General features: G+C 35.6%; 1 protein-coding gene across 2 annotated transcripts in view; it reads right to left on the reverse strand.

The window, feature by feature from the left end:
* srgap1b (SLIT-ROBO Rho GTPase activating protein 1b) overlaps positions 1 to 16136 on the reverse strand; it is a 31579-nt gene extending 15443 nt beyond the window's left edge. Inside the window, exons 1-5 of one of the 2 annotated variants that reach the window (XR_008153654.1) lie at positions 15465 to 16107; positions 6021 to 6216; positions 3731 to 3893; positions 2663 to 2725; positions 616 to 795 (exon numbers count right to left, since the gene is read on the reverse strand). Coding sequence is in view for 1 of the 2 variants with exons in the window: in XM_052555129.1 (XP_052411089.1) it covers positions 616 to 795; positions 2663 to 2725; positions 3731 to 3893; positions 6021 to 6216; positions 15465 to 15531 (669 nt within the window). In the remaining variant the exon portion in view is untranslated. Of the gene's footprint in view, positions 1 to 615; positions 796 to 2662; positions 2726 to 3730; positions 3894 to 6020; positions 6217 to 15464 lie in introns of both variants that reach the window. The other variant, XM_052555129.1, reaches the window with a different exon arrangement.
* Positions 16137 to 23484: the final 7348 nt, after the last annotated feature.

Here is a 23484-nt window from a genome sequence, read left to right on the forward strand (position 1 = left end):
AAAAAACATGGTTATCAATGGTTTTTGGTTACAGAATAGTTTGCAAAATGGCTTCTCTTCTTTGCTTTTTTCCCTAGACTCCGCAGTGAAAATTTCTATAAATATGCTTTGATCGCACATGCTGTAGCTGTAATAGGATCTAATGGAATCAGTTCACAATTACAGATGTACATTTGGAAAGCACTGACGTTTATAATGTATTTCCACTCAGTCACAAAAAAATACATTAATATAGCGTTAAATCAACCAGGCATACAAAAAATTCTCAGTAAATCTTCAGAACCAACATTATAATACAGCATCAAATCATCCAAGCCAACAAGAGCAACAAAATAGGCTAATTTTCAGGTTGGTTATGCATAAATAGAAATTATTCCCTCATAATGTCCACCTAATTACTCCATAACTCCAGTTCACATTATTTCATCAAGACAAATGAACTTTGCTCTATTTCTGGAAACACATCTGGCACATTAAAATTCAAGGAATCTAATTTGCATAGTGGATAATACACTGTTAGTCTGCAAACAATTAAACACATATTAGGTATAACACGTACGGCAAAAGAAACAACAATACAATAGAAAAAAAAAAGGCAAGAGATGTGGAACTCACCTTCTCTTTCATCTTCTGGATTTTGCGGGCAGCGTTGCGCCGTTGGTGGCGATCTTCGGTGCGCAGACTAAAGACGGCCTCTCCGCCCCGGCCCTGTCGTTCACCCTGCCTCTCTGCCTCCTTTAGCTTGTTCTCTGCACTTAGAGTCTCGGAGTGATACATGTGATATGTCTTCATCACCTGCAGGGAGCAGAGCAGATGGAAAACTACATTACCCTCAAAATCCCACATAAGCAAGCCCAAAACTTTCAGTAGAAGGCAACACATCCTACTGAGATAATCTGTTTCATAAATGTCTGTTGTGCATCTGTGTCCACATGGATGCGTGTGTAATGGTTTCCATATAACATTTAAATTTAGCATTACATCACTTGTTGGGTGAATGGGTGCCGTCAGAATGAGAGCCCAAACAGCTGATAAAAACATCTTCAGGATAATCCAAAAAGCTACGTTTTTGTGTTAAACATATCCATAAATATGTTTTTAAGTTCAAACCGTTGCTTTTATTATTTTCACTAATTATATGTCCATAATATTGCTTTTTGTACAATGAAGTTGTCTTGTCTGAATCAGGAGAGAAATATGCACAAATTAAACACTGTTAAAAAGCAAAAAAATAAAAAAATAAAAAAATAAAAATTCCCAAAACAGTTCTTAAACAAATATGCTGTTGGATTTTGATGTAAGCGGACAACAGAGGATGAACTTTTCCTACGGATGCGGTGTTATTATGGATTATGGTGCATATTTTGGTCAGAAGCAATGTTTAAACAATTAAATGATGGATTTTTTTTTCATACAAACATTACAAGATATTAATTGATTGACGTTATGTGGATTACTTGCAAATTATTGTTATGTTTTTATCAGTTGTTTGAACTCATTCTGACGGCACCCATTCACTACACAGGAGCCATTAGCGTGATGTGATGCTACATTTCTCCAAATCTGTTTTAATGAAGAAACAAACTCATCTACATCTTGGATGGCCTGACGTTTAGTATATTTTAAGCAAATTTTATTTTTAGGATAATTATTCTGTTAATTTGTTATTATCATGAAATTGATGGTGACACCATACTGTCAAAAAACACTAAAGTGTTTTTGTGCAACATGCGTCCTGCTCTGCTCTAAAAACTGATGTAAATCCTTCTCAACAGGGACACAAAACTGCTTACATGAGGGCTGCAGTGAGGTGGAAACTTCCTGAGCTTTGAGTCCTGTGGTTCAGAGAATTCATCCCATTTTTAGTGTGCATTCCTCATGTTAGAGGTAAGCTCAGCTGACAGACTTAATGTGCGCTGCGTGTTTTTGTTTTATCAAGGTTATTTATGCAAGAGCTACTGGCTTTTAAGACTTCAATCCTGTCATACAAGCTCACATTCCAGGTCAAATATTCACAACTGCACATAAAAACAATTACAGGCGAATAAAATTTCTGTCAACAGGAAAGTTCCCACCCAGCTTAAAGTCAGCACTAAAATGGAAAAGACTCATCCATGCATGCATTTCTTTTTTCAGCTATTTTTTTTTTTTTTTGTGATTTTAAATATGCCACCTTTCCTTTTTTGCATTCTTTTTAGGCAAATCAACTGAGCTGTACAGGTAAACTTCATGTGACAGATTTGTCTAAGGCTGCATTTACTAGACAATTATTAACGAATGGTTTGGGACTGGATGCGTTCCTCTGGTACCATCACATCAAAGACAGAAGTTGCCAAAAGTCCACCTCATGCTGAAAATTCACTACAGAGTTGTGTAGAATAAACAGCTGCAGATTTTGCAGACAAAAGGAAAACTGCTATCACGAAGCAAAAAGCAATGCAGAAATGTTGGAACTAGTAAATGAAAGACAGATGATAGCTATACAGTTGAGTTCTGGAATAAGAGAAGTGAGAGCCTGAGAGTGTTGGTGATGGAGGGGCGAATTACATATTGATGGAATGATAAAATGAGAGAGAGAGAAAGGCACCACCAATGATGGGATGAAAAAAAGTCATCCAAAAAGAGATTGAACAGGTGATGAGAGAGAATGAGACAAGCTCACCGTGTAGAGTTCGTTAAGAATCTTCATCAGGTCTTCTTGCAGCTGGAAAATGATCTCTTTGCTCTGTGGGCCAAAAACACAAGGTGTGTTATAATGGACAGAGAGTAAGGGCGAGCAGGGTCAAACTCTAATATACAGCCAAGAATCATTGTCCTCGCTTTGTCAATTCTGAACTAACACCATAGATCAAGACAACACAAATGTTCACTTCAGGTGCACTGACCAAGTCCCGTTTTTCTTTTAGAGTGTTACAAGTGAATTTTAGCAGAGCTTTTTGACAGGATATAATATTTATTAAAAATGCATTTAATTTTTTATTTTTTTTTTTAAATAAAATATATAAAAGGCCTGAGTATTTGCATTCCATTCTTTTATTATTTTAATTGTTTTCTTTTTAATTATTTAATTATTTTATTTTAATCGTTTAGTATATATATATATATATATATATATATATATATATATATATATATATATATAGCATAATTTTTTTTTTAGAAGTTCAATAAGTTCCCAAAACTGTTTAAAACCCCCGAACACCAACATGAATGCAAAGATTGCATTTATACGAACTTGCACATCTGTAACTAGTTTTTTTTCTGTGTCTTAGTATCTGTATCTCCTGTATTCTGTATCTTACAGTATTATTTGTCATTGACTCTTCTACTATTGTTTTTACATTAATGCTGATCCGCTAAAGTGCTGTGCAGAACAAGAAATTAGCTTCCTATAAATAAACCGCCACTGCACTGGATTCTAGAGACAATGAATGCTGAATTCACATAAAATAATACACACACAATCTGAGAAAGTTGAGTTTAAGAGTCTGATAATTAATTATACTGAAATGAAAACAAACACCAATGTTACTAGAGAACATGTTCACATTTTAATTATCCAAAGTAGAAATGTGCTTAAAATATCAAGAGGTTTTGTCTCCCACCGGCTGACTGTAAGCCACATGATTTTTAACGAATGCATATTTTTTCCAGCTTTCATTTTGATGTAATTATACGTGTATCCCATCACATTATAGTACTGCCAGGAACGACCTGTGTTTGACCTCACCTTCTTGAGCAGACGCATGTTGTCCTCGCTGACATGCGTGAAGCGGGTGATGACGTTGTTGAGGTAAAGGTCGCTGAGGGTTGCGTGGTCCTTGCTCTCCCTCCTCACTTGGTTCAGCAGCAGATACCAGCAGTTGACGGGAGAAAGCAGGTTCTGGTCCTTCCTGAAAGCCACGGAAAGGTGGGCTTTTAATATATAGATGGAAAAAATAATACACAATACATATTCAAGAAAAGAAAGCTCCTACTAACTGTTCGCCAGTTGCATTTGATTTATTTTATTCATTTATTTATTTGCCATGTTATCTTAAAGAACCTCTAATTATATATTTTTTCATGCAATACATAAAGCTTATATGCTTTACTACATGCTACTGATTTGATATCTTCTAATATAGAACAAGATCTCTCTCTCTCTCTCTATATATATATATATTTATATATATAAAATGTCAAGCTTAAAATCACAAATCACAAGCTCTTGGTGATATTCAAGTGAATATCTTCATCTCTGCTGCAGGACTCTCTGGGTGGCCCTGGATTTGCTGTGCATGCTGTTTTTTGTGAGTGCCGCTCTGTGGTTTTTATCAAGTACTCATCCAAATCCACTAATGAACCATTTTGCATTTATCCTCAAGAAATGCTGGGCTTTGCTGAAGATTTCAACTGCAGTTCACTGAGTTGCCTGGATGAGGATGTTAAGGAAATGTCCTACAATCCTTAAAATCTCTATAGATGACTCCCAGCTGAACGCACTCATGAAATCTTCATAGTAAATGACTCATTAGTGAATATATCAACATACAAGTCACTGACGACAAGTTAATGCTCTGAATCTCATACCATGTGAAAAAATTATATTCCTCACCTCACTTTTCTAGAAGATATTTGATGCATTAATTCACAAACTGAATAATAGTGTCACATACAACAGCCCCTAAAAGTGTTTCAATTCGCAATGCACACTAAAATGACTACATATATGTGCATTAACCAAAAAAATATCTGACCAAGGGGCATTTTCAAGACGGCATTAAAAAAGGAGTGCATATCTTTGGAAAAATGCACCCTGAGTAAAGCGCAATGATTTAAAAAATAAGTTATTAAAATATTGTTAATAAATAATTAATAGTTGAAAATACGAATGCTCACATTTCATTAAACATACAGTAAAAACAGTAACACTGCTAAATATTTGTACAATTTAAAATAACCATTTTCTATTTTAATATTTTTAAAAATATATTTATTTTATATATATAAAAATATCTATTTTTTTAAATATATTTGATTATTAGCAATGTTACAAACAGTTGTACTGCTTAATATTTGAGTGAAACGAGTGAACGTTTTTTCAGGATTCTTTGATTGATCAAAATTTTTAAAGAACGGCATTTCATTGAAACTAAAATCTGTAACATTATAAAAACATGCATAACATTATACATGTCTACTATCACTTTTTACCAATTTTAGGCATCCTTGCGGAATAGTAGTATTTAAAATATCTTACTGACTCCAGACTTTAACTAAATGTTTTAAGCTGACCCAAACCTGCATTGCACTGCTGTCTGTGTAAATTGTTCATTTGTTCTGAGAGTGAAGGTGGTGTAACCACCTGCCAACGTGAAGGTAAAGGACGCCATTTTGTTCCACACACTTGATCTTCTATATTAGTAAAGGCTGTTGCGAAAAGACAATGGGACGCCATTTTGGACCAAAGAGGCGAATGTCTTCAGCAGCCAGTGACTAATCATAAAGCTCAGCAGGCATCCGATGGGACAGCCCCATGAGGATCAGCACACTATTCAGTGCCCAGCACAAGGAAAAAAAATTGCAACAGAAGAGAAACTGTGAAACTCCCTCCCTCTCTCTTTCTCTCACTCACTCATCCCTCATCTCTCGATTTTCCCAGAAGAATGCTATCTGCATTAATGAGACAGCAAATACACAGATGCCTGTACACACACACACACACACACACACAAGAACAATAACTACAGCAGACACAGCAATCGCCTCTCCTCTGCCATCTCTGATTTTTCAAGCATGAAGCTGCAGAGCATCATGGGTAAAGTATTCCAGACATCGCCCTAATCCACCACAAACCACAAGTCGAACAAATCAGGCAGATAGAAGAAGAAGGAATGGAAATAAGCACCTGAACCAAACGATTCGCCACTGATTCGTTTCTAGAAAATGACTCTTGAATCATTCATGTGCATTCACATTCTGGCCGTCTCTCTGTCACACACACACACACACACACACACATTTGTAGCTTCACTCACTTGTATTGTTGGTGGTCCTTGGTGCTGCGGGTTTTGGCCATGAATCGTTCGGCGAGCTTCTCCAAGTTGCGTGAATATTCGCTCTCGATCTCGGCTTTCTTCCTGAAGAAATCCTGCAGGTCCTGAAGGAGCTGAACCCGCATGTCCGTCTGCTGCTCCAGACATTTCTGCTGCTCCACTAACTGAGAGCGTATCTCTGCTCACACACACACACACACACAGTTATGTTAGCTAATTAACAATGGCCATTTCAAAGACAGTGTTTGATTTTCAATGACAGCTGCAGTGTAAGTGACATCACATGACACGTTCAGGGGCAACTTGAGCACAATGTGGGCACTGATGGGTGAAGTTGTGCTCCCTGAACCAGAGATTTTCCTCCTAACAAGACACTCTGGATTCTTCCTTAACACACTGGTTATCACACTCACTGCTGTTGCCAAGACAACAGGTAGTGGAGTGGAGTATCCCATGGGGATTAGTGTGTGTGTTTAATGGGAGAAGGAATTCTGGATTCTCCATCCTAGCTCTCATCTCCACTTCTCTTCAAACTTCACACTCATTTTCATTATAGGAACAGTTCAGTCAGAATTTAAATGTTTGCATTTATTTATCGTCGTGCTGTTCCAGTCTCATTGCAGTTTCCATACTAAGAAAGTATAAAAGTGATTCGCTTTCAGCTTTTTAAAACAGCTGCAAATGTATCAAAGAAGTAGTTCAGACTCATGCATTTATCATCTAATTCTTATGAAAAATCAGACAAGAAAATATCAGAAAGTACCATTTACTTTCAAGACAGCACAAATACAGCCCCCCCCCCAAAAAAAAAACAAACAAAAAATTTATTACATTTTTATTTTTTATGAAACTATAAAGACAACAAAAAATTGTTCAAAATTAAGGCATGAAATATAAATCTAAATATTAAAATACCAAGGCTGCATATAATTACTAATATAGTATTGAAATATTAGAATAAAAATAAACCTTTTTAAAATTTGTAATATTTTTTAAAATAAAATTAATTTCTGTGTTGGCAAAGCTGAATTTTCAGAAGCCATTCTCCATTCAAATATATAATAAATGATAATAATTATAATCAAATGAATCTGAAGTAGTGTTATTTAAGAAATATTTCTATACTAAAATAGATTTTGAATGCACATTTGCACAAGTGTTTTTTTGCATTTTTTTACATACTGTTTTATATATATATATATATATATATATATATATATATATATATATATATATATATATATATATATATAATTACTACTAATGTTTGATTGATTTTTGTTTGAGTTTTATTTATATTTCCAATTAGTAATCTTAGTCCTTGACCCTGAACTTCTTTCATTTAGTTTTCCATTCAAACTTTTCATTTCATATTTTGTTTCAGCTTAATTTCAGTTAACAAATGTTTTAATAGCTTTAGTTAAAGTTAAATATTATAACAAAGATATACAAGTTATACAAGTATACAAGTCTGCACATAAGTCCAGTTATAATATCTTTGCATGAATTGTAAGGCATTATTCACTGATAATCTAAGATGTGACTGAATCATGAGTTTGATTGGTGTACAGATCATTCTAGCTTTAACCAAATCATTGAAAATAAATATGTGAAATAAATTAGACTATTAGTACTTTTCTCATGTCCTCTTACGAATGCATCAAACACAACTCGGCCAGATTTTCAGTGAATTACATTTTAAATTTGTGTCACTTCCTCCCATAAACTATCACATATAAGTGCATAAGTCATATGAATCACAAGATATTTCTACAGCGTTTCTGCATCCTTTTGGAAGCTTCAAAAAGATTCAGTGCCTGCTAATTGTAAGTGCATGTAAAACAGACCATACGGTTTGAAACAGTGCCATAAACACTCAAATACTCCCCCTTGGACACACCACCCCCCCATACCCCATTCCATCAAAATATTCACATCGATATGGCTTTTTAAAATGGTTGATTCATACATTTTGTATCCCCAGCCCTACAGTAAATACAGGGTTCAGCCTTGGTTTTAAACACCATGAGGATACGTCATTTTCATTTTTGCACAAATTATTCCTTTGAAAACTGCATGCTTTTAATCATAATACTCCCTTGTTCCCCTTCAGCAGCTCGCTCGCTAGCCTCCTTTTCTTTCTCTCCCTCACACTTTTTTCCCCCTTTCTTTCTCTCTCCATAGACCAACTGTTTAATGTCACACTGCCTCTCGGCTCGAAATAACAGATGAGACAGCAGGCTTGGCGTGAGCTCTGCGTGGGTGTGAGTGTGTGTGTAGGAGGGACTGTGTGAGAAGTGGAGACATGTAATGCGTATGTGTGTTTGTGTTGGCTTGTTCTACATGGGTGGCATGGTGAGCAAGGTGACTCTTTGATACAATATAAGAAACACCTCAAACACAGCAGAGAATGAGATATGTTATTCAAATGATATTAAAAAAACGCCAAATTACAAGAAAAATATGTAATGTTTATTTAATAGTAGGAGCTACTGGGGATCTCCTGGCTGATATCGATAATCTCTAATTGGCCAAATATTGAACAATTAATTGGCCTAGCCAATGCATCAGTCTTTTGCCAGTCCAGCTGTTGCTGACAGAGCTGTTCTCGAGAAGATCTCCAGAGACAAAACATCCGACTGCAACGGAGCGCATCCTCACACGGCTGTTAACGCTCGAAACACACTCATCTGTCATCTGGACAATGTGCATTCGGAGCGTCCACGCAGTTTCAAATCAGTTACAAATAAACTCACTGTGAACAAAACCAGCGTGAAACAACTGCGGAACTGGAAGTGCATTGAAACTGCTTTCCAAACTGCAAATAAATAGACAGTGAGTCATTTCCACAAGCCTTTGAAGCACAAAACAGGCAGGCAATTCTAATTAAAACGATATAAAAACATCGGAGACATGTTTGTTCATGTGCATGGATTTCATCTAGCGCAGGAATAGAAAACTCCCGTCCTGCTTTGCCGAGCAAATACGTAAATATAGACATTTTACAAGCAGTGAATAATGGTGCATAAGTAATGTGCTCCAATCACTATCATAAAATAACGATTTATAATTTTTCAAATTGTTCCGTCTTCACAATTCACTGTCTATCTGGTATTTGACCTTTGAACTTGTGACCGCGGTGAGCACGTCTGATACCCTGCAGCATGCGCCCGACCCAGACTGTCTCCATGGCAACAAGGCTTCTGCTCAGCAACCTGAGAGCGTGAGGAGTGTGCAGGCATGCTGTAAAGCATCACACACACACACACACACACATTCACATATTCACATGATTTACAAAAATTGGAACTTCCAACCACAATGGCAGCAAAGTACACACTTATGCCCCCTATAAACATAAATATATCCTATTTATGTGGAAGAAAGGGGAATTCAAGTTTTTATCCTCTAAAAAAAACCCCACATACGTCACCATGTTATACGCTATTCTGCTTCTTCCCATTTATTTCCCATTTCTCCTTAGACTTCTTATCTGTGAATCCTCTCTCGCTCTCCTCTATTCATCTGAAGCTAATTTAATTCTTAATCTTTTTATTCAGCTTTTGCTCTAATCTTAGGCACACACTCTGTTCTTCCCAATCTTTAAGAAGTAAGTTCCTTGTACTTCCTGTGGTTCAGTGGTAGAGCATTGCGTTAGCAGCACAAAAGGTCATAGGTTCAATTCCCAAGGAACACACATACTGATAAAAAATGTATAGCCTGAATGCACTATAAGTCGCTTTGGATAAAAGCATCTGCAAAATGCATAAATGTAAATGTAAGAATTGTTACGTGTTAAAATACCCCAATTTTTTCTACACGCATAGTGTCAAGGAAAAGTCAGCATTAGATAAGACTTCATTCAGCACACAAGACACAACAAATGTAATCAAGCTCTCACGAATCCAAGGTCAGTAGATACGATCCGCTAAAGAGAACGTGTCAGGACTAAACAGACAGACAATGACTCAACACCAGACCAGAACCGTCATGCCATATTTAATATGACACAAATGCAAATGAGGCTTTTAGGAAGCAACAGTAAAAACATTAAAAAGGACATTTTATCCACATGAATCAAAATATAGCATTTACCCTGAATAAGCTCCATTAGGACATCTCTGTAGTTTCAAATCAAAATATAAAACCTGAGATAATCTGAAAAGCAAGTTTAGTTAACTGCGCTTTCTGCTTTAAACCCATGAGTAAAGTCAAAGACAGGCTTTAAGACCCACAATCCTTAGTAGTAAGTACTGCAGTATATGTGGTCCTCTCTTCTGTGGTCTTAAATAGATTACTGGATCGATATCTATACTTGATTAATGAGACTTACAGGGTTCCAGTTATAAATACATGCAGTGGGAGGCTGGGAAATCTGTCTGGTCTCGAGTCTGACACAAAGAAATCAGTTGACCAAATGAGCTATTTGTTCACTGTCTATTCTGAAAAAGAGGAAGTGAGGCCATATGCGGTTTCTAATCATTATTTTGAAACATGACCAGGGATAGGTACATGAGGATGGGACGATATTACATACACAACTCACATTCACACACTCCTGCAAGCACACACACACACTGTGGACATCTGGTCCTTGTCCTCCTCTCAGCATTCACCATCACCTTACTTGTATTACAATACTACTCGTCCACACATAGGCCTACACGTTTACTTCACTACCTAAATGAGGTATACCTACATTTCATAAGCTGTGTCTGAAATCACATACTAAGTATGCACTGCATTTGATGAAGAATGCACTTTTGATTATTAATGCATGTATGAATTTTGGTAGTATGAAAGGTTCGACTATAAAATATTGTCAGAAGCAGTATTGTTTCTTTGAGTGTGTGTGCTGTTTTATGAATATATATTTGGACATGCTACTAATTGGGTGTACTGTTTTTATGTATGATATAGTAGGTAAATGTGCAAATTCAGATAGACTTAAAATTGTTTTCCATAATGCTATTATAATGCAAAACAAAATATAGCCAACAACTGAACATTTTATGATCCGATAGCACAATTTGTTCTTAGCCCATTTGAACAGCCTACAGATATATATATTTAAAAAAAATTATACTTTAAATATAAAAAAAAATGATCAAATTTATCATATATTTTTTTTTTTTTTTTTAACATTATTTTAACATATTATATTATATTTAAATTCCAATTCTTATTTATATTTAATTCTATTTATTATAAAACACTATTCGTTTAATTTTACTTATATTTACATACATATTTATTTACATTTTCCCCAGTTAAGAATGTCCCCAAATAACCCTAAAAGGAGAGGTAACAATTTATTTTCCTGAAAATATAAGTAATCACACACACACCCAATTCCCTGCAATATATATAATCTAAAACGCAGTAAAGTTGCAGGTTTGCAGGTCTATATAATCTGTGTAGTTTTCAGCTAGTGTTTAAACAGAGCCGTTCCACACATAATCAACTGGCACTTTCATAAGATCAATCTTTAACTATAAAAGAAGCAGGTCGTTTCTCGTTATTTCATACTGGAAAAACCCAAAGTTCATCATTTATGTGACACAGTGACACGAACAAGAGGATGTGGGTGATCAAAACCGCTTTCTTCCTTCAGCATGACCATAAAAAAAAAAACGAAAAATCATCAGTATCATCTGGTATTATTTCTATGAATGGCTGCTGAATTCTGGAAAATCTGCAGTATAATGCTTCCCAAAGCCACTAGAAATATTCCTTTAATCTGTACAGCCCGTTTTATGTCACTTTGCATTTACTCTGAACATTTATTGTGAGATGTTTGGACTCTCTCGGCTCCTTCTCTGGGACTCTGAACAAAGAGATGAAATGTCTTGTAGCGGAGTGGATCCCCTGAGCCACAATAAATCTGATTCATACAGTCACTCTCGGCAGAGGAAGTACACCAGCGAGTCAGTCTGCGGCCTCGGATGATGATGTGTATCTGTGTGTTTGTGGCTTTGGACTGGACGGCAGCCAGAAGTGGAACCCAGCATCGAATCTCATGAGAATAATGGGCTAAAACACAGCATTATAACAATGTCATGCTGTAAGATATCAATTCATTTTTTACTGTCTTTCATTTTGTGGTTATAATCACACGTTGGAAAAGATTAAGCCTTGCATGATAACATACTGGACGCATAATTCATACACACACTAGCTATCACTGGATGACATGAGGATGGGGTTTACAATAGTGTTTCTAGTCGTATGCATGAAAAAACACAAGCTCCCTACAGGACTGAAAAAGTCACCCGCTCGTGTGCCATTTCATGCTGATGAAGCAAAAATACTGAGGAATGCGCATGCAACAACACACACACACACACGCACCAATGTTTTCCACATTAAACTGACTCACTCTGAATCAGGGTTAACTAAAAACCATAAAAAGATTTGCTCAACTTGAAATAAGTAGCCTACATGTTAACTGAAACTGTATAGATATATAGATTAAAAAAAAACTACATTTATTTCAGGTAGTTGCCATGCAGGGTTATTGAATTCAATGGAAATGAAAACTGAAACTAAAACCATGAAAATAATAAAAATAAAAAATAATATTGTGTTTAATAATATAATAAAATACATAAAATACTACATGCAGTGTGTGTGTATGTGTGTGTGTATAAAAGTTTATATATAATCTATCTTATATAAACTATTATATATAAACTATATTATATATAGACTATAGTGGCATTGACAACACAACATAATTACTTAACCTTTAAATATATTAAAATAAAAACTAAATGAAAAAATAACAAAGATATAAATAACAAAAACAAAACAAAAAACGAAAATAATATTTATTTCAATTATCATAAATGTGTAGTTTAATTTGTGTGTGTGTGTAAGATGCAGACACAGTCAAGGTCATGTGCCTCTCTTTCCTTCTAACTTCCTCCCTTAGAGAAAACCATTTCCTGTTCGGACACTGACAAACTCGAGCTGTTCCCAAGGACATTATATTTTCCGCAGAACCTGTTATTTTCAATTCTGATAAAAATTCAAGCAATCACATTTACACATCCGTGCTCACAGAACGCATTTCACTGCAGCAATTTTAATCAATAAAAATTCAATTAGGCACGTTTGAAAAGCAAACAAACGTGCGTCTGTAAGATCGGATAAACAGCGCTGTCCCTTATGACCAGAAATCACTCATCTGTCTCGATCCATCCTTACTCACACTACTGTATGCCACACACATGGCCGTACGTGCGGCCCATACTAAACAGCACTGCTGCGGCAGGAGGATTCCCTGATCTTGCTCCCTGACACACACACACACACACACACACACACACACACACAGATACCCATCGCTTCCCAATTGGACATTCACACACACTGGTGGTTGAGTATCCATGGAAACATGTACAATGCAAGAGCCTGTTGTCTGTTGAAAGCAGAGTGTACCTTTGTGCATGTGCACACAAACCTACATTTGACAACCAGAGCCGGCCATATGTTCATCCATCTTAGCCACGCGTGCGCTAACGCAGCGGCCCCAATACTACACCGATCTATCAGCATGTTGCCTAGAGACCACCCTCACCCGGACCACCATTGGCCAATAGCAGCGGAGACAGCAACTCGGTTCCTTACATTTAAATAGCAGCATTAGGTAAAGCAAATCTATGCTTTTCCCATTCCAGCATTTTTCAAAAACATTTTTCCATTTTTGAGATCTAAAAAAGCCGTAGAGCTTTGACTGACTACAGCTGGAGTGCTGGAGACAGGGGACAGCCCCCCCCCCTTTCCATTTCATCGATTACACACTGTTAAACGAGTGTGCATGCACAAGTGAACGCCCTGCTGTAAGGGCAAACAAATGATGTAGGGTGGACTGTATATGTTATTATGTTGATAATACATGTATTGAAGGATAAGAAGCATGCATTTTCATAATTCCCTCACTTAAGCCTCTCACTTCCTGCTTTTTAAACATGGTAGCTTGTTTCTAGCTAATTCAAGGTGGTTAGCAACTGGTGAAATAGCCATCTAGAGCTGGTTTTAAGCTGTTAGATATCTAGTCAAACAGATAACAAAACCCATCTTAATCCCCTTGAGACCAGTAACCACATTACTTATACCATCTGGACCATCTTCACTTTGTATGATCAGCTGACTGCTGGTTATTAGCTGGTCAACCAGCTACCTTGTTCCAAAACTCATCTTGACCACCAGCAGGTTGGTTTCAAGCTGGTAATAAGATGGTTGACCAGATACCATGTTGACCAGCTGGCTATTGTCTCCTCAACTAGGTGCCATGCTCCAAAATTAATTTTAAACAGCTTAATCTGGTTGGTTTGTAACTAAGCTGTTTGACCGGCTGCCATGTTACAAAATTAATTTTAACCACCTTAACCACCTTAATCTGGTTGTAGCTAGTTATAAACAGGTTGACCAGCTGCCATGTTGTAAAAACCATCTTGACCAGCTGGCTGTTTATTTCTAGCTGGTTATTAGTTGGTTGATCAGCTGCAATGTTGTAAAAACCATCCTGACCAGCTGGTTATCACTTCGTCAACTAGCCACCATGTTCCACAACTTATCTTAACCACATTAAGCAGGATGGTGTCTAGCTAGTATTAAGCTGGTTTCACCAGCTGCCATATTGCAAAAACAATCTCGAACAATTGGTTATCATCTTGTTAACCAGTTATCATGTTCCAAAATACATTTTATCCACCTTAGTCCGTCTGGTTTCTAACTAAACTGGTTGACCAGCTCCAATGTTGTAAATACCATCTTGACAAGTTGGTTATCATCTTGTCAACAAGCTACCATGTTCCACAACTCATCTTAACACATTAAACTGGATGACCAGTTGTCATTTTTCAAAAACCAACTTTATAGCTGGTTGCTTATTTGCAGCTAGTTTTTAAATCAGATACTATAATCCAAAACCCATCAGAAAAACCTTAAGTGGGCTGACCAGATATCATGTTGCAAAAGTCATACTGACCAGCTGGTTGGTTTGTAGCTGGTAGTAAGACACGTTGCAAGAACCACCTTGACCAGTTGGCTGCTGGTTTCTAGTTAATCCAGCAGGGTGAATAGCTGCCTGACCAGTAACCATGTTCCAAAAACCATCTTAACCATTTTGAGCTGCTTGGTCAAAGATGGTTAACCACCTTTAACCAGCAAAAGAATACAAGAAACCACTTACCTCGTTTTAAAACACACCCACCAGATTAACAATTTCAAGCAGAACGATTTAATGTTTTGAGAATCAACTGACACAAAACAGGCAGCAATAATGCAACTGAAAGACCTTATGAAATATTATTTTTGCCAACATGTTGTAAATTTAACGCATGCACAAGGTTCGTATTAGATGCATCAGACGAGAGTCCGTCTCCAGGTGCCCATCAGGTGCGAGAGTGTTCTTCTCACCTTTCACTTGGCTCTCATACTCCGTAATGATTTCCTTTTCCTTTTTGCTTTTCGTCGTGTTAGACATGACGCCTGTGTAGTCCAGATCCGCTTGTCCCTTCTGTCTGAAACCTTTCTGCTTCTCCGAGACGCGTCCCTACTCTGCCCAATGCGTCATATCTAACCAGAGGTTCAGTGCGTGATCCAGCTGCAGGAAACTGTAGTCCGTAAAGCAAAGTGATGACACTCAACCATGCACATCAACGATTATTGGACCTGCACGGTACAACAAGAGCCATGAAAAGTGGCACGTGAACCACAGGGGCGCGTCGTTACAGCCGCATCGCCAGACGCGCAAGAACGACTGGAGATGCAAGTGGCCGCATAAATATAACGCACAGGTTGAGTGCGCACGAGATAAACACGAAAGCTAGGGGAGGCACACACCGTTTCTCATCTAAACTCAGTCAAAAGAGTGAGAGAATCTCATTGTGTATGCAATAAATAAATAAATAAATAAAATCGTTAGGTGTGCGTGTTTCTTATGCGCGCGCTCTCACACTGCTGTCAATTGGTGGGCGGGTTGGGGCGTGAGCTGGGTGTGCGTGTTTGTGTTTAAGACACAAAATTGACAGTCACTCTATTTTAGGAAACATCTAATCGAGTTGTTCACTGTCCTGGTCCTTGAGAAGCCAAGCTCTGAACATTTTGGCTAGTTCTTCATTTAACACAGCTGATTTGTATCATCGGCTTATTAGCAGAGAGTACAAGACCTGAACTGGGTGTGTCAGATAACGGAGAAAGTCAAAATACTGTAGACCTAGACTGAGATCAACTGGACTAGATTTGAATACTTAACAGGGTTTATTGGTTAACTTGTGGCATTTGGCTATATGGAAACACGAAATACGATGATATAGTGGACCTAATCAAAAAGTGAAATTAACTTTAAATTTCCGTTGATATATTTTAATTTATATATTTTATACGACGCGTTATAAATGTATGCATCACAAAAATATATTATAAATAACGTATAAATGTAGTGTTTTGTTTAAACTTATTTAATGGATCATCTAGGGGCGCCAAACGATGACCCTCAATCGACTGCACTAAAAACAAAACACTGAGGCAAATATTTTAAAGTCCAACCTGAAAGTCAATGAGCTTTTCGCACACCGTCCAAATGTATTATTCAGAGCAAATGCACGATGCCAGCCAGCTCTGAGGTGAACGGAAACACCCAGGAGCCTTTCTGTAGAAAGAGCCAGTCTGACTTCTGCTGGTGCAACTCTGCAACTACAAAACAGAGGAATAAATTACAATGAAAAGGCTTCTCAATGACTCCCCCATTCTTCTCTTAGACATAAGTGGTTGAATGCTGTAGGAGGCTCTTTATGGGTCACTTATTCACCCTCACACGAGACAGCGTTGCGCCGTCAGCAGGGGGAGACAGAGAATACCAAATCAAGACAAATTCAGTGACACACTGATCTCATGTCAGTTCATATAGCATACAGAAGGGCCGGTGAGTAAAGGAAACACTTTATATTTACACACACACACGTCTCATTGGTCTACATGGTAAAATAAGTCAGATATTTATTTATTATTTATTTGTATATTGATTTATTTTCATTTGGAGTTTTTGATCACTAAGAAATTACAGTGCTGCAAGGAAAATCAGCAGGTCAGGACACAATTAAAAACAAAATCAGCACAAATCAGTACCACAAATAGTACAATGATGTATAAATATATTTCAGATAGATAGATGTGTTTACAGTGATTGGACTTTAAAATGCAGGGGGAAAAAACACACATAAAAGGGCATGAAATTCTGTTAAATTCTTTAATTTTGGGATGAAATATGAGCTAGACATATCTTGTATAACTAAACTAAAGTAAAATATTGTTAATTTGAATGGAATTATTGTAAGAAATCTAAGCATTTGAATTGCAAATGGACTGCAACATTTTAACCTAATTAAGTTGCTCTCTTTCCAAAAAACATGTATAACAACAATCTCATTACTGTTTCACATCAACAGGTCACGACATAGGTTACGTAAGATAAAGCTGTGTGTGTAGTAATGTTTATGAGACTGAGGATATAATGTCTCTCATATGACACTGATTCAATGTTTCAAAACATTGTTCAAATACCAGAACAGTAAGGCACAAGAACAGTTTCTTCCCCCAGGCAATCTACCTCATGAACACTTAAATGTTCCCCACTTATGCTTATGCAAAAAAAATGTGCAATATCCTTATATTTATTTGTTACCCCTCCATCCTAGTACATCCTGCATCTTATTCAATCCTATTCCAATATCATTTATAGCACAATTGTTTATTCACTTATTTATTTGCCTAAAATTATTATTTTTTTGTCTGGTGTTGTTGTCTCTGTGTACTGGAAGCCTGTCACTAAAACAAATTCCTTGTATGCGCAAGCATACTTGGCAATAAAGCTCTTTCTGATTCTGATTCTGATGTTTACTGCATATCTACTCAGTTATGAATTACAGAGGTCATCTGACATCACCAGAACAAGGAACAAGTGACATTACACACTCACACACACACATGTACTGTTAGCCATGGCAGTTCAGGAACTGTATATCTGTTCCAATCACTGATCACGCCCTCACTCTAACGATGTGTTTATGGGCACTTAGATGTATTTTTAGACGTCTGAGGGTCATTTAGATGATTTTAATGGACTCTATATTACATTCCTGACTAATATTTCTAACAGTTTCTCTTGGGTATTATAAAAAATGCTCGGTTCTATATGTCTTGTGGCCACTCCACTAATCCCTGCTAAATTAATAACTGTATTTTTTATTTCATTCGAGGACTAGTAAAGCTCCAGGGCATTTTTAATGGGGATCTAGTGTACAGTATGTTGAAGTGTGTAAGTGACATCAGTGAGGTTATTTATATCTGCTTTCATTTAACCGTCAATCAAACACAGGCTTCATGGCGGAGTCGCTGTGCAACAAACACTTAAAAATGTGCATTTGGAGTCTTAAAATGCATGGATAGCTTTGCATTAGATTGAAATGGTTGAAGTTGCATTTATTGTAAATAAACACTTTTTTTCTAGATTTTTTATAAAACAACAAATTATCTGGTCAAAATTAAGACATTCCCATTTCAAATGTTAGTGGGATAGAATTCATTTGATGAACTACTCTTCATCTTCACAAACTGAAGTGTTTGCAGATGCCACTTGGTTTGATATTTCATGGTCTAATGCAATGTAATTCATATATTTCAAGCAAAGCTTTAGTATGTCTCTGGATCCCATTCCAGATCCATGTTGGAAAACTCCAGACCTGTTTTCCACATGGATGAGGACATATAAATGGAGCAGATTGGATCAGTTATCTATAAATCAAGAGGTTTCCTGTAAAAGCAAAATGCTCTCAACCTAAACACCATGTTTGGACATGGGAAAAACATTTGAAGCATTGAGTCAGTAATTACACCGCTCTCATTACAGAAAAACAACGGACATAAACGTTTCCTCAAGTGCTGACTTTCCCGCAATTTGTTCTCTTCTTTCTTTCCAGCATGTTCTGTTCCTGTCAGAAAGGGGCGCTTAAAATGATGATGCCAATAATTTGATTTCTTCTTTGGTGCTTTTATTTGGTCTCCAAAGCGACAGGTTCACCCACTCACTGGCAGACCTGCCAATCACATGTTGCTGCGGTGTATTGTTGAGTTGTGTTGTTGAAATTTAAGTTATTATTAAATAAAAACACATTTAGAAAAATTTAAGCTTGGTGCATAACTAAGGTGTCAGTGCCAGCAAACAACAATTTTGTGTGTCATAACCAGTGAAGCACGTTAAGTTTGAATATGATTCATCATAAAAATAAATATCATAAAATAAATATAAAATAAAATAACAAAATAAATTAATGTATTTATATTCGTTTAATATTTTAAAAATACAATATAAAATGACATCAATTATATGTAATATAAAATTCATAATGCAGAAAAATATTTATTATTTGTTGTTTATGTATGTAAACACTTTAAAAGTTTAGCGTTGGTAATATATATTTTAAAATGTTTTAAATGTTTATGCTTAAACAGTTAAAATGTGCTCAAGGTTACAATACAACACAAAAATGCACTGAAACAGTAATTTTGTGAAATATTATTATTACTACAGTTTTCTATTTTACTTTAAAATATAATTTATTTTAGTGATGGCAAACCATTTTTTCATAGATAACTGATAACTGATACTGTGGAGTTTTATAAAGGTCAGACTCGTATCTTCAGCCCTGACTGGAAGTAGTTCCACATCCCCTCTTTCACCCACTTCCAGCTTATTAATATTGTAACCTCATGAACAATATCCCCATTGCTAGCGGGCGGACTACAATTAAAGCCCACCATCTTCAATCTCAGCTGCCATGACAACAGGGGTCAAGAAATCCCATGTAGCTCAGCAGGAAGGGGCCATATCACTCCGTATCACTGTTCTCATCACTGTGTCAAGACTTTGGCGACACAATTCACAGGAATGCTTAATGAATTACATATGATGCATCACATGAGGCAAAAAGACATAAATATAATGAAGTTCACAGAGTGCATTGAAAATGCACTGTTATTTACCAGCAGAGGGTGCCAGGACGTTTTCGACATGATAAAGCCCTCAAACAAACCCACTGAAATAAATAAATAAACTATTAAATAATTGCATTAAATGAATGTGGAAAAAGGAAGGTCACCCACATACAGTAGATGTGTCTGGTGATTGTTCGTCACGACGAGGAGATTTAGAGCATCAGCTTCAGTCATGAAGTCTGATAACTCAATAAAGCAAAAGGGATCAAATGCAATTAAATATTACTGTCGCAAAAACATAATTAGTGTAAAAAAAGGAAATAATATCATAAACAGGATCAGTATTGACTGAAATGTATATTATTTTCTTCTTCTACTGATTAGTCGATAGAAAGGTGGAAGATCTTATAAAGGTGAGAAAATAAACCTTAGTTCTAGTGAAAAGATTTGCACACAATCTTTCACTGAAACAGCGGCTCAGCAGGAAATTAAAGTGGAAAAGAGGGATAAAGTTGAGGGCCGAGGTCAAGGTTTTTTTGGTTTAGTGCTAAAATAAACGAGCACAGCTCTATCTCACAGGTAGAAACTGAGAGAGACTCAAATCTCTCCTCAACAGAAAGGTCCAATTTACAACAGAAAATTGGTGCGCTTCGACATTAAATAAGTGATGTAACGCGGCCCGAATTTAAAAGTGACTTTTTGAAATAACATTTTTGACTGGAGAACAGAAAAAAAAAAAAAAGAGTTTAAAATAATATATGCTCATGTCATAAAAAAAATCGGTTTTATTCCTTCCTTCCTAAAGCTGGAGATGTGTCAGTATATTTGGCTGCACTTACACTGCAAGTCTTAATGCACAGAACCGATCTTTTGACCATACCCTCTGTTTACACTGACTTTAGACCCAACTGGTATCCGATATCTTTGTTTATATTAATTCCTCTCTAAAATAATCATCAATGGTCGCTTTACTATGCACATGGTATATGCTTAGGTTTTGAACGGCTGTGCAATTAAAATGATTCATACATTATTATTTCCCACCATGGACAACAGCTGTCACAGATGTTTTGCAGCACAAAATCGGACTGAATAAAGATAAAGACCAGAATTAACAATATATTTCAGTTGTTATTTTATCTATAGCTTGTTAGAGGTAGAATACTTTGGTGAAATAAAGTAGCACCGAGATGACATTTATTTAAATTAATTTATTTGAATGAATTAACGAGACACACACACACAAACACACACAGAGAGAGAGAGAGAGAGAGAGAGAGACAAGCTTGCGAACAAGTTAGCACCTTATTGCTAAGAAATATAATGTAGCTTTTAATAGAGAAAATGTTGTAGCCTATTGATAAAATTCACACGCCAATTATATTTGTTTAATAAAAACATAAAAAAGATAAACAGTAAAAATTGTTGAATGTGATGGAACAAATAAAGGTTAATCAAATTAAACTCATGGATGAGGACTGTCTAAATACAACTTACTTGTGTTTCTATGCAAAAAAATTATATACATATGATCTATATACGTACATATATTTCAACAGTTTTAATCAATAGATCAATATTTAAAAATCATTTATATAAAATTTATTTAAACTAATTTATATGTATTAATATTTTTATTATTATTGAAATATTTAAATCAGTGGCCGAACTGAATCAAATTGAAAACTGGTAATTAATTAATTTAATCTTAAGTTTATTTTTATTTTTATTAATGTGATTTATTAATATTTTAGTAAATAATAACTATATAATAAAACGGATAAAACGTAATTATTTAAGCTGTAATTTTTTTTTATTATGCATGGTACCTGTGGGTATTTCTACACTCAAAAGCTGTTACTGGTCTAACAACCAGTCAGTCAGTCAAACATTAGTGCCCTTTACATGATGTATCGTCTCACCTGAACTGTGCAGTTGTTTGGATGATTTATGACTGCTGCTCCATCCTCTCATTTGCATTTGAGCGTCTGGAGGGAGCCGTCTGTTGAGCAAGATTTGTTTGTTTAAGGTCTGGAGTGTTTCAGATTGTCTGCGACCTGCTGGGGTCAAAAAGCACAAGGGGTTAAAGCTCATTCACATACTGGCCTCTCTTTCTGAAATGGCCAGTGACCACAGCTGCTTATTAATGGATGAATCTATCACTGACACCAGCTGACCTTCAGATCAACACCACCTCTGCATTCCTTCACAACATAAACAACAGACTTCCTTCAGGAGACCCAAAATAATAACACACAATAAAAAACTATTACGATTGTTGAATGTGATGGAACTGATAAAAGTTAAATAAATAAATAATGAATGAGTGTCTAAATTAAACTTACTTATGTTTATACACAACAAAATATTAAATGATGCAGTCCAAAATCTTGATTTGCCTCGCTGCCTGTATATTATTATTATTATTATTATTATTATTATTATTATTAAAACTAATTATTTTCACAGTTTTGAATAAGTAAATATTTGTAAAAGAATATATATTTAATAAAAATGTACCCCTCCTCCTTCTATTATCATTGTCATCATCATTAAACATTTTATAATAATTTATAACAATTAATTCAACTGTTTGTAATCAATGCAAGGTTTAAAATCGTTTATATTTAACATTTACATTTTTTTATCTAAACCAATTACTTAAACATTGTATGTATCCCATTAAACATTTAAACAAATTATTTTAACTATTTTAAATTAAATTTAATTAATATTTTATATTTAAACATTATTATTGTTATTATTATTTAAAACAATAATTTATTCTGTTTTGATTAATACTACAATTATCAACATTTCTTATGCATTATTTCTGCACTTTTATTTTTTCACTGAACTAATCCATATGTTTATCCATATGTGCCTTTTGTATAATAATAATAATAATAATAATAATAATAATACAAAATACAATACAAATCATCAAAAAATACACAAGTTAGTTTGGTCACACTTTATTTTAAGGTCCAATTCTCGCTAACAACAAACCATTAATTGCAACTTTTGCCTTTTTCGTTTAAGTATTGGGTAGGAATAGGGATATCGAATATGATCATGCAGAATATGTGCTCTATAACTGCCAATATGTTAATCATAGGGATGCTAATAAGCAACTAGCTAATAGTGAGAATTAGTCCCTACACTAAAAGGTGTTACCATTAGTTTTTAAGTCATTACGGTTTTTATTGTTTTACACACTATATTAGTTGAGTGCAGTGAATTCACATCTTTTTGATTTGCTGAGCTATTTGCAATTCATTCTTGTATAGAGTTCTACATAAATAATATGATGCTTCTTCAGAATTTGTCCAAACAAGAACCTTATAAGGATAAATAAGATGCCTAAAATTGAGCGCACCTGAGGCAAGCATTTGTTAAATGTCTTTGGAAGGTATTTTAGACAGGTTGATGTAATGTTTGTCTT

The sequence above is a fragment of the Carassius gibelio genome, chromosome B4 (assembly GCF_023724105.1).
Source record: "Carassius gibelio isolate Cgi1373 ecotype wild population from Czech Republic chromosome B4, carGib1.2-hapl.c, whole genome shotgun sequence".
Classification (NCBI taxonomy): domain Eukaryota; kingdom Metazoa; phylum Chordata; class Actinopteri; order Cypriniformes; family Cyprinidae; genus Carassius; species Carassius gibelio.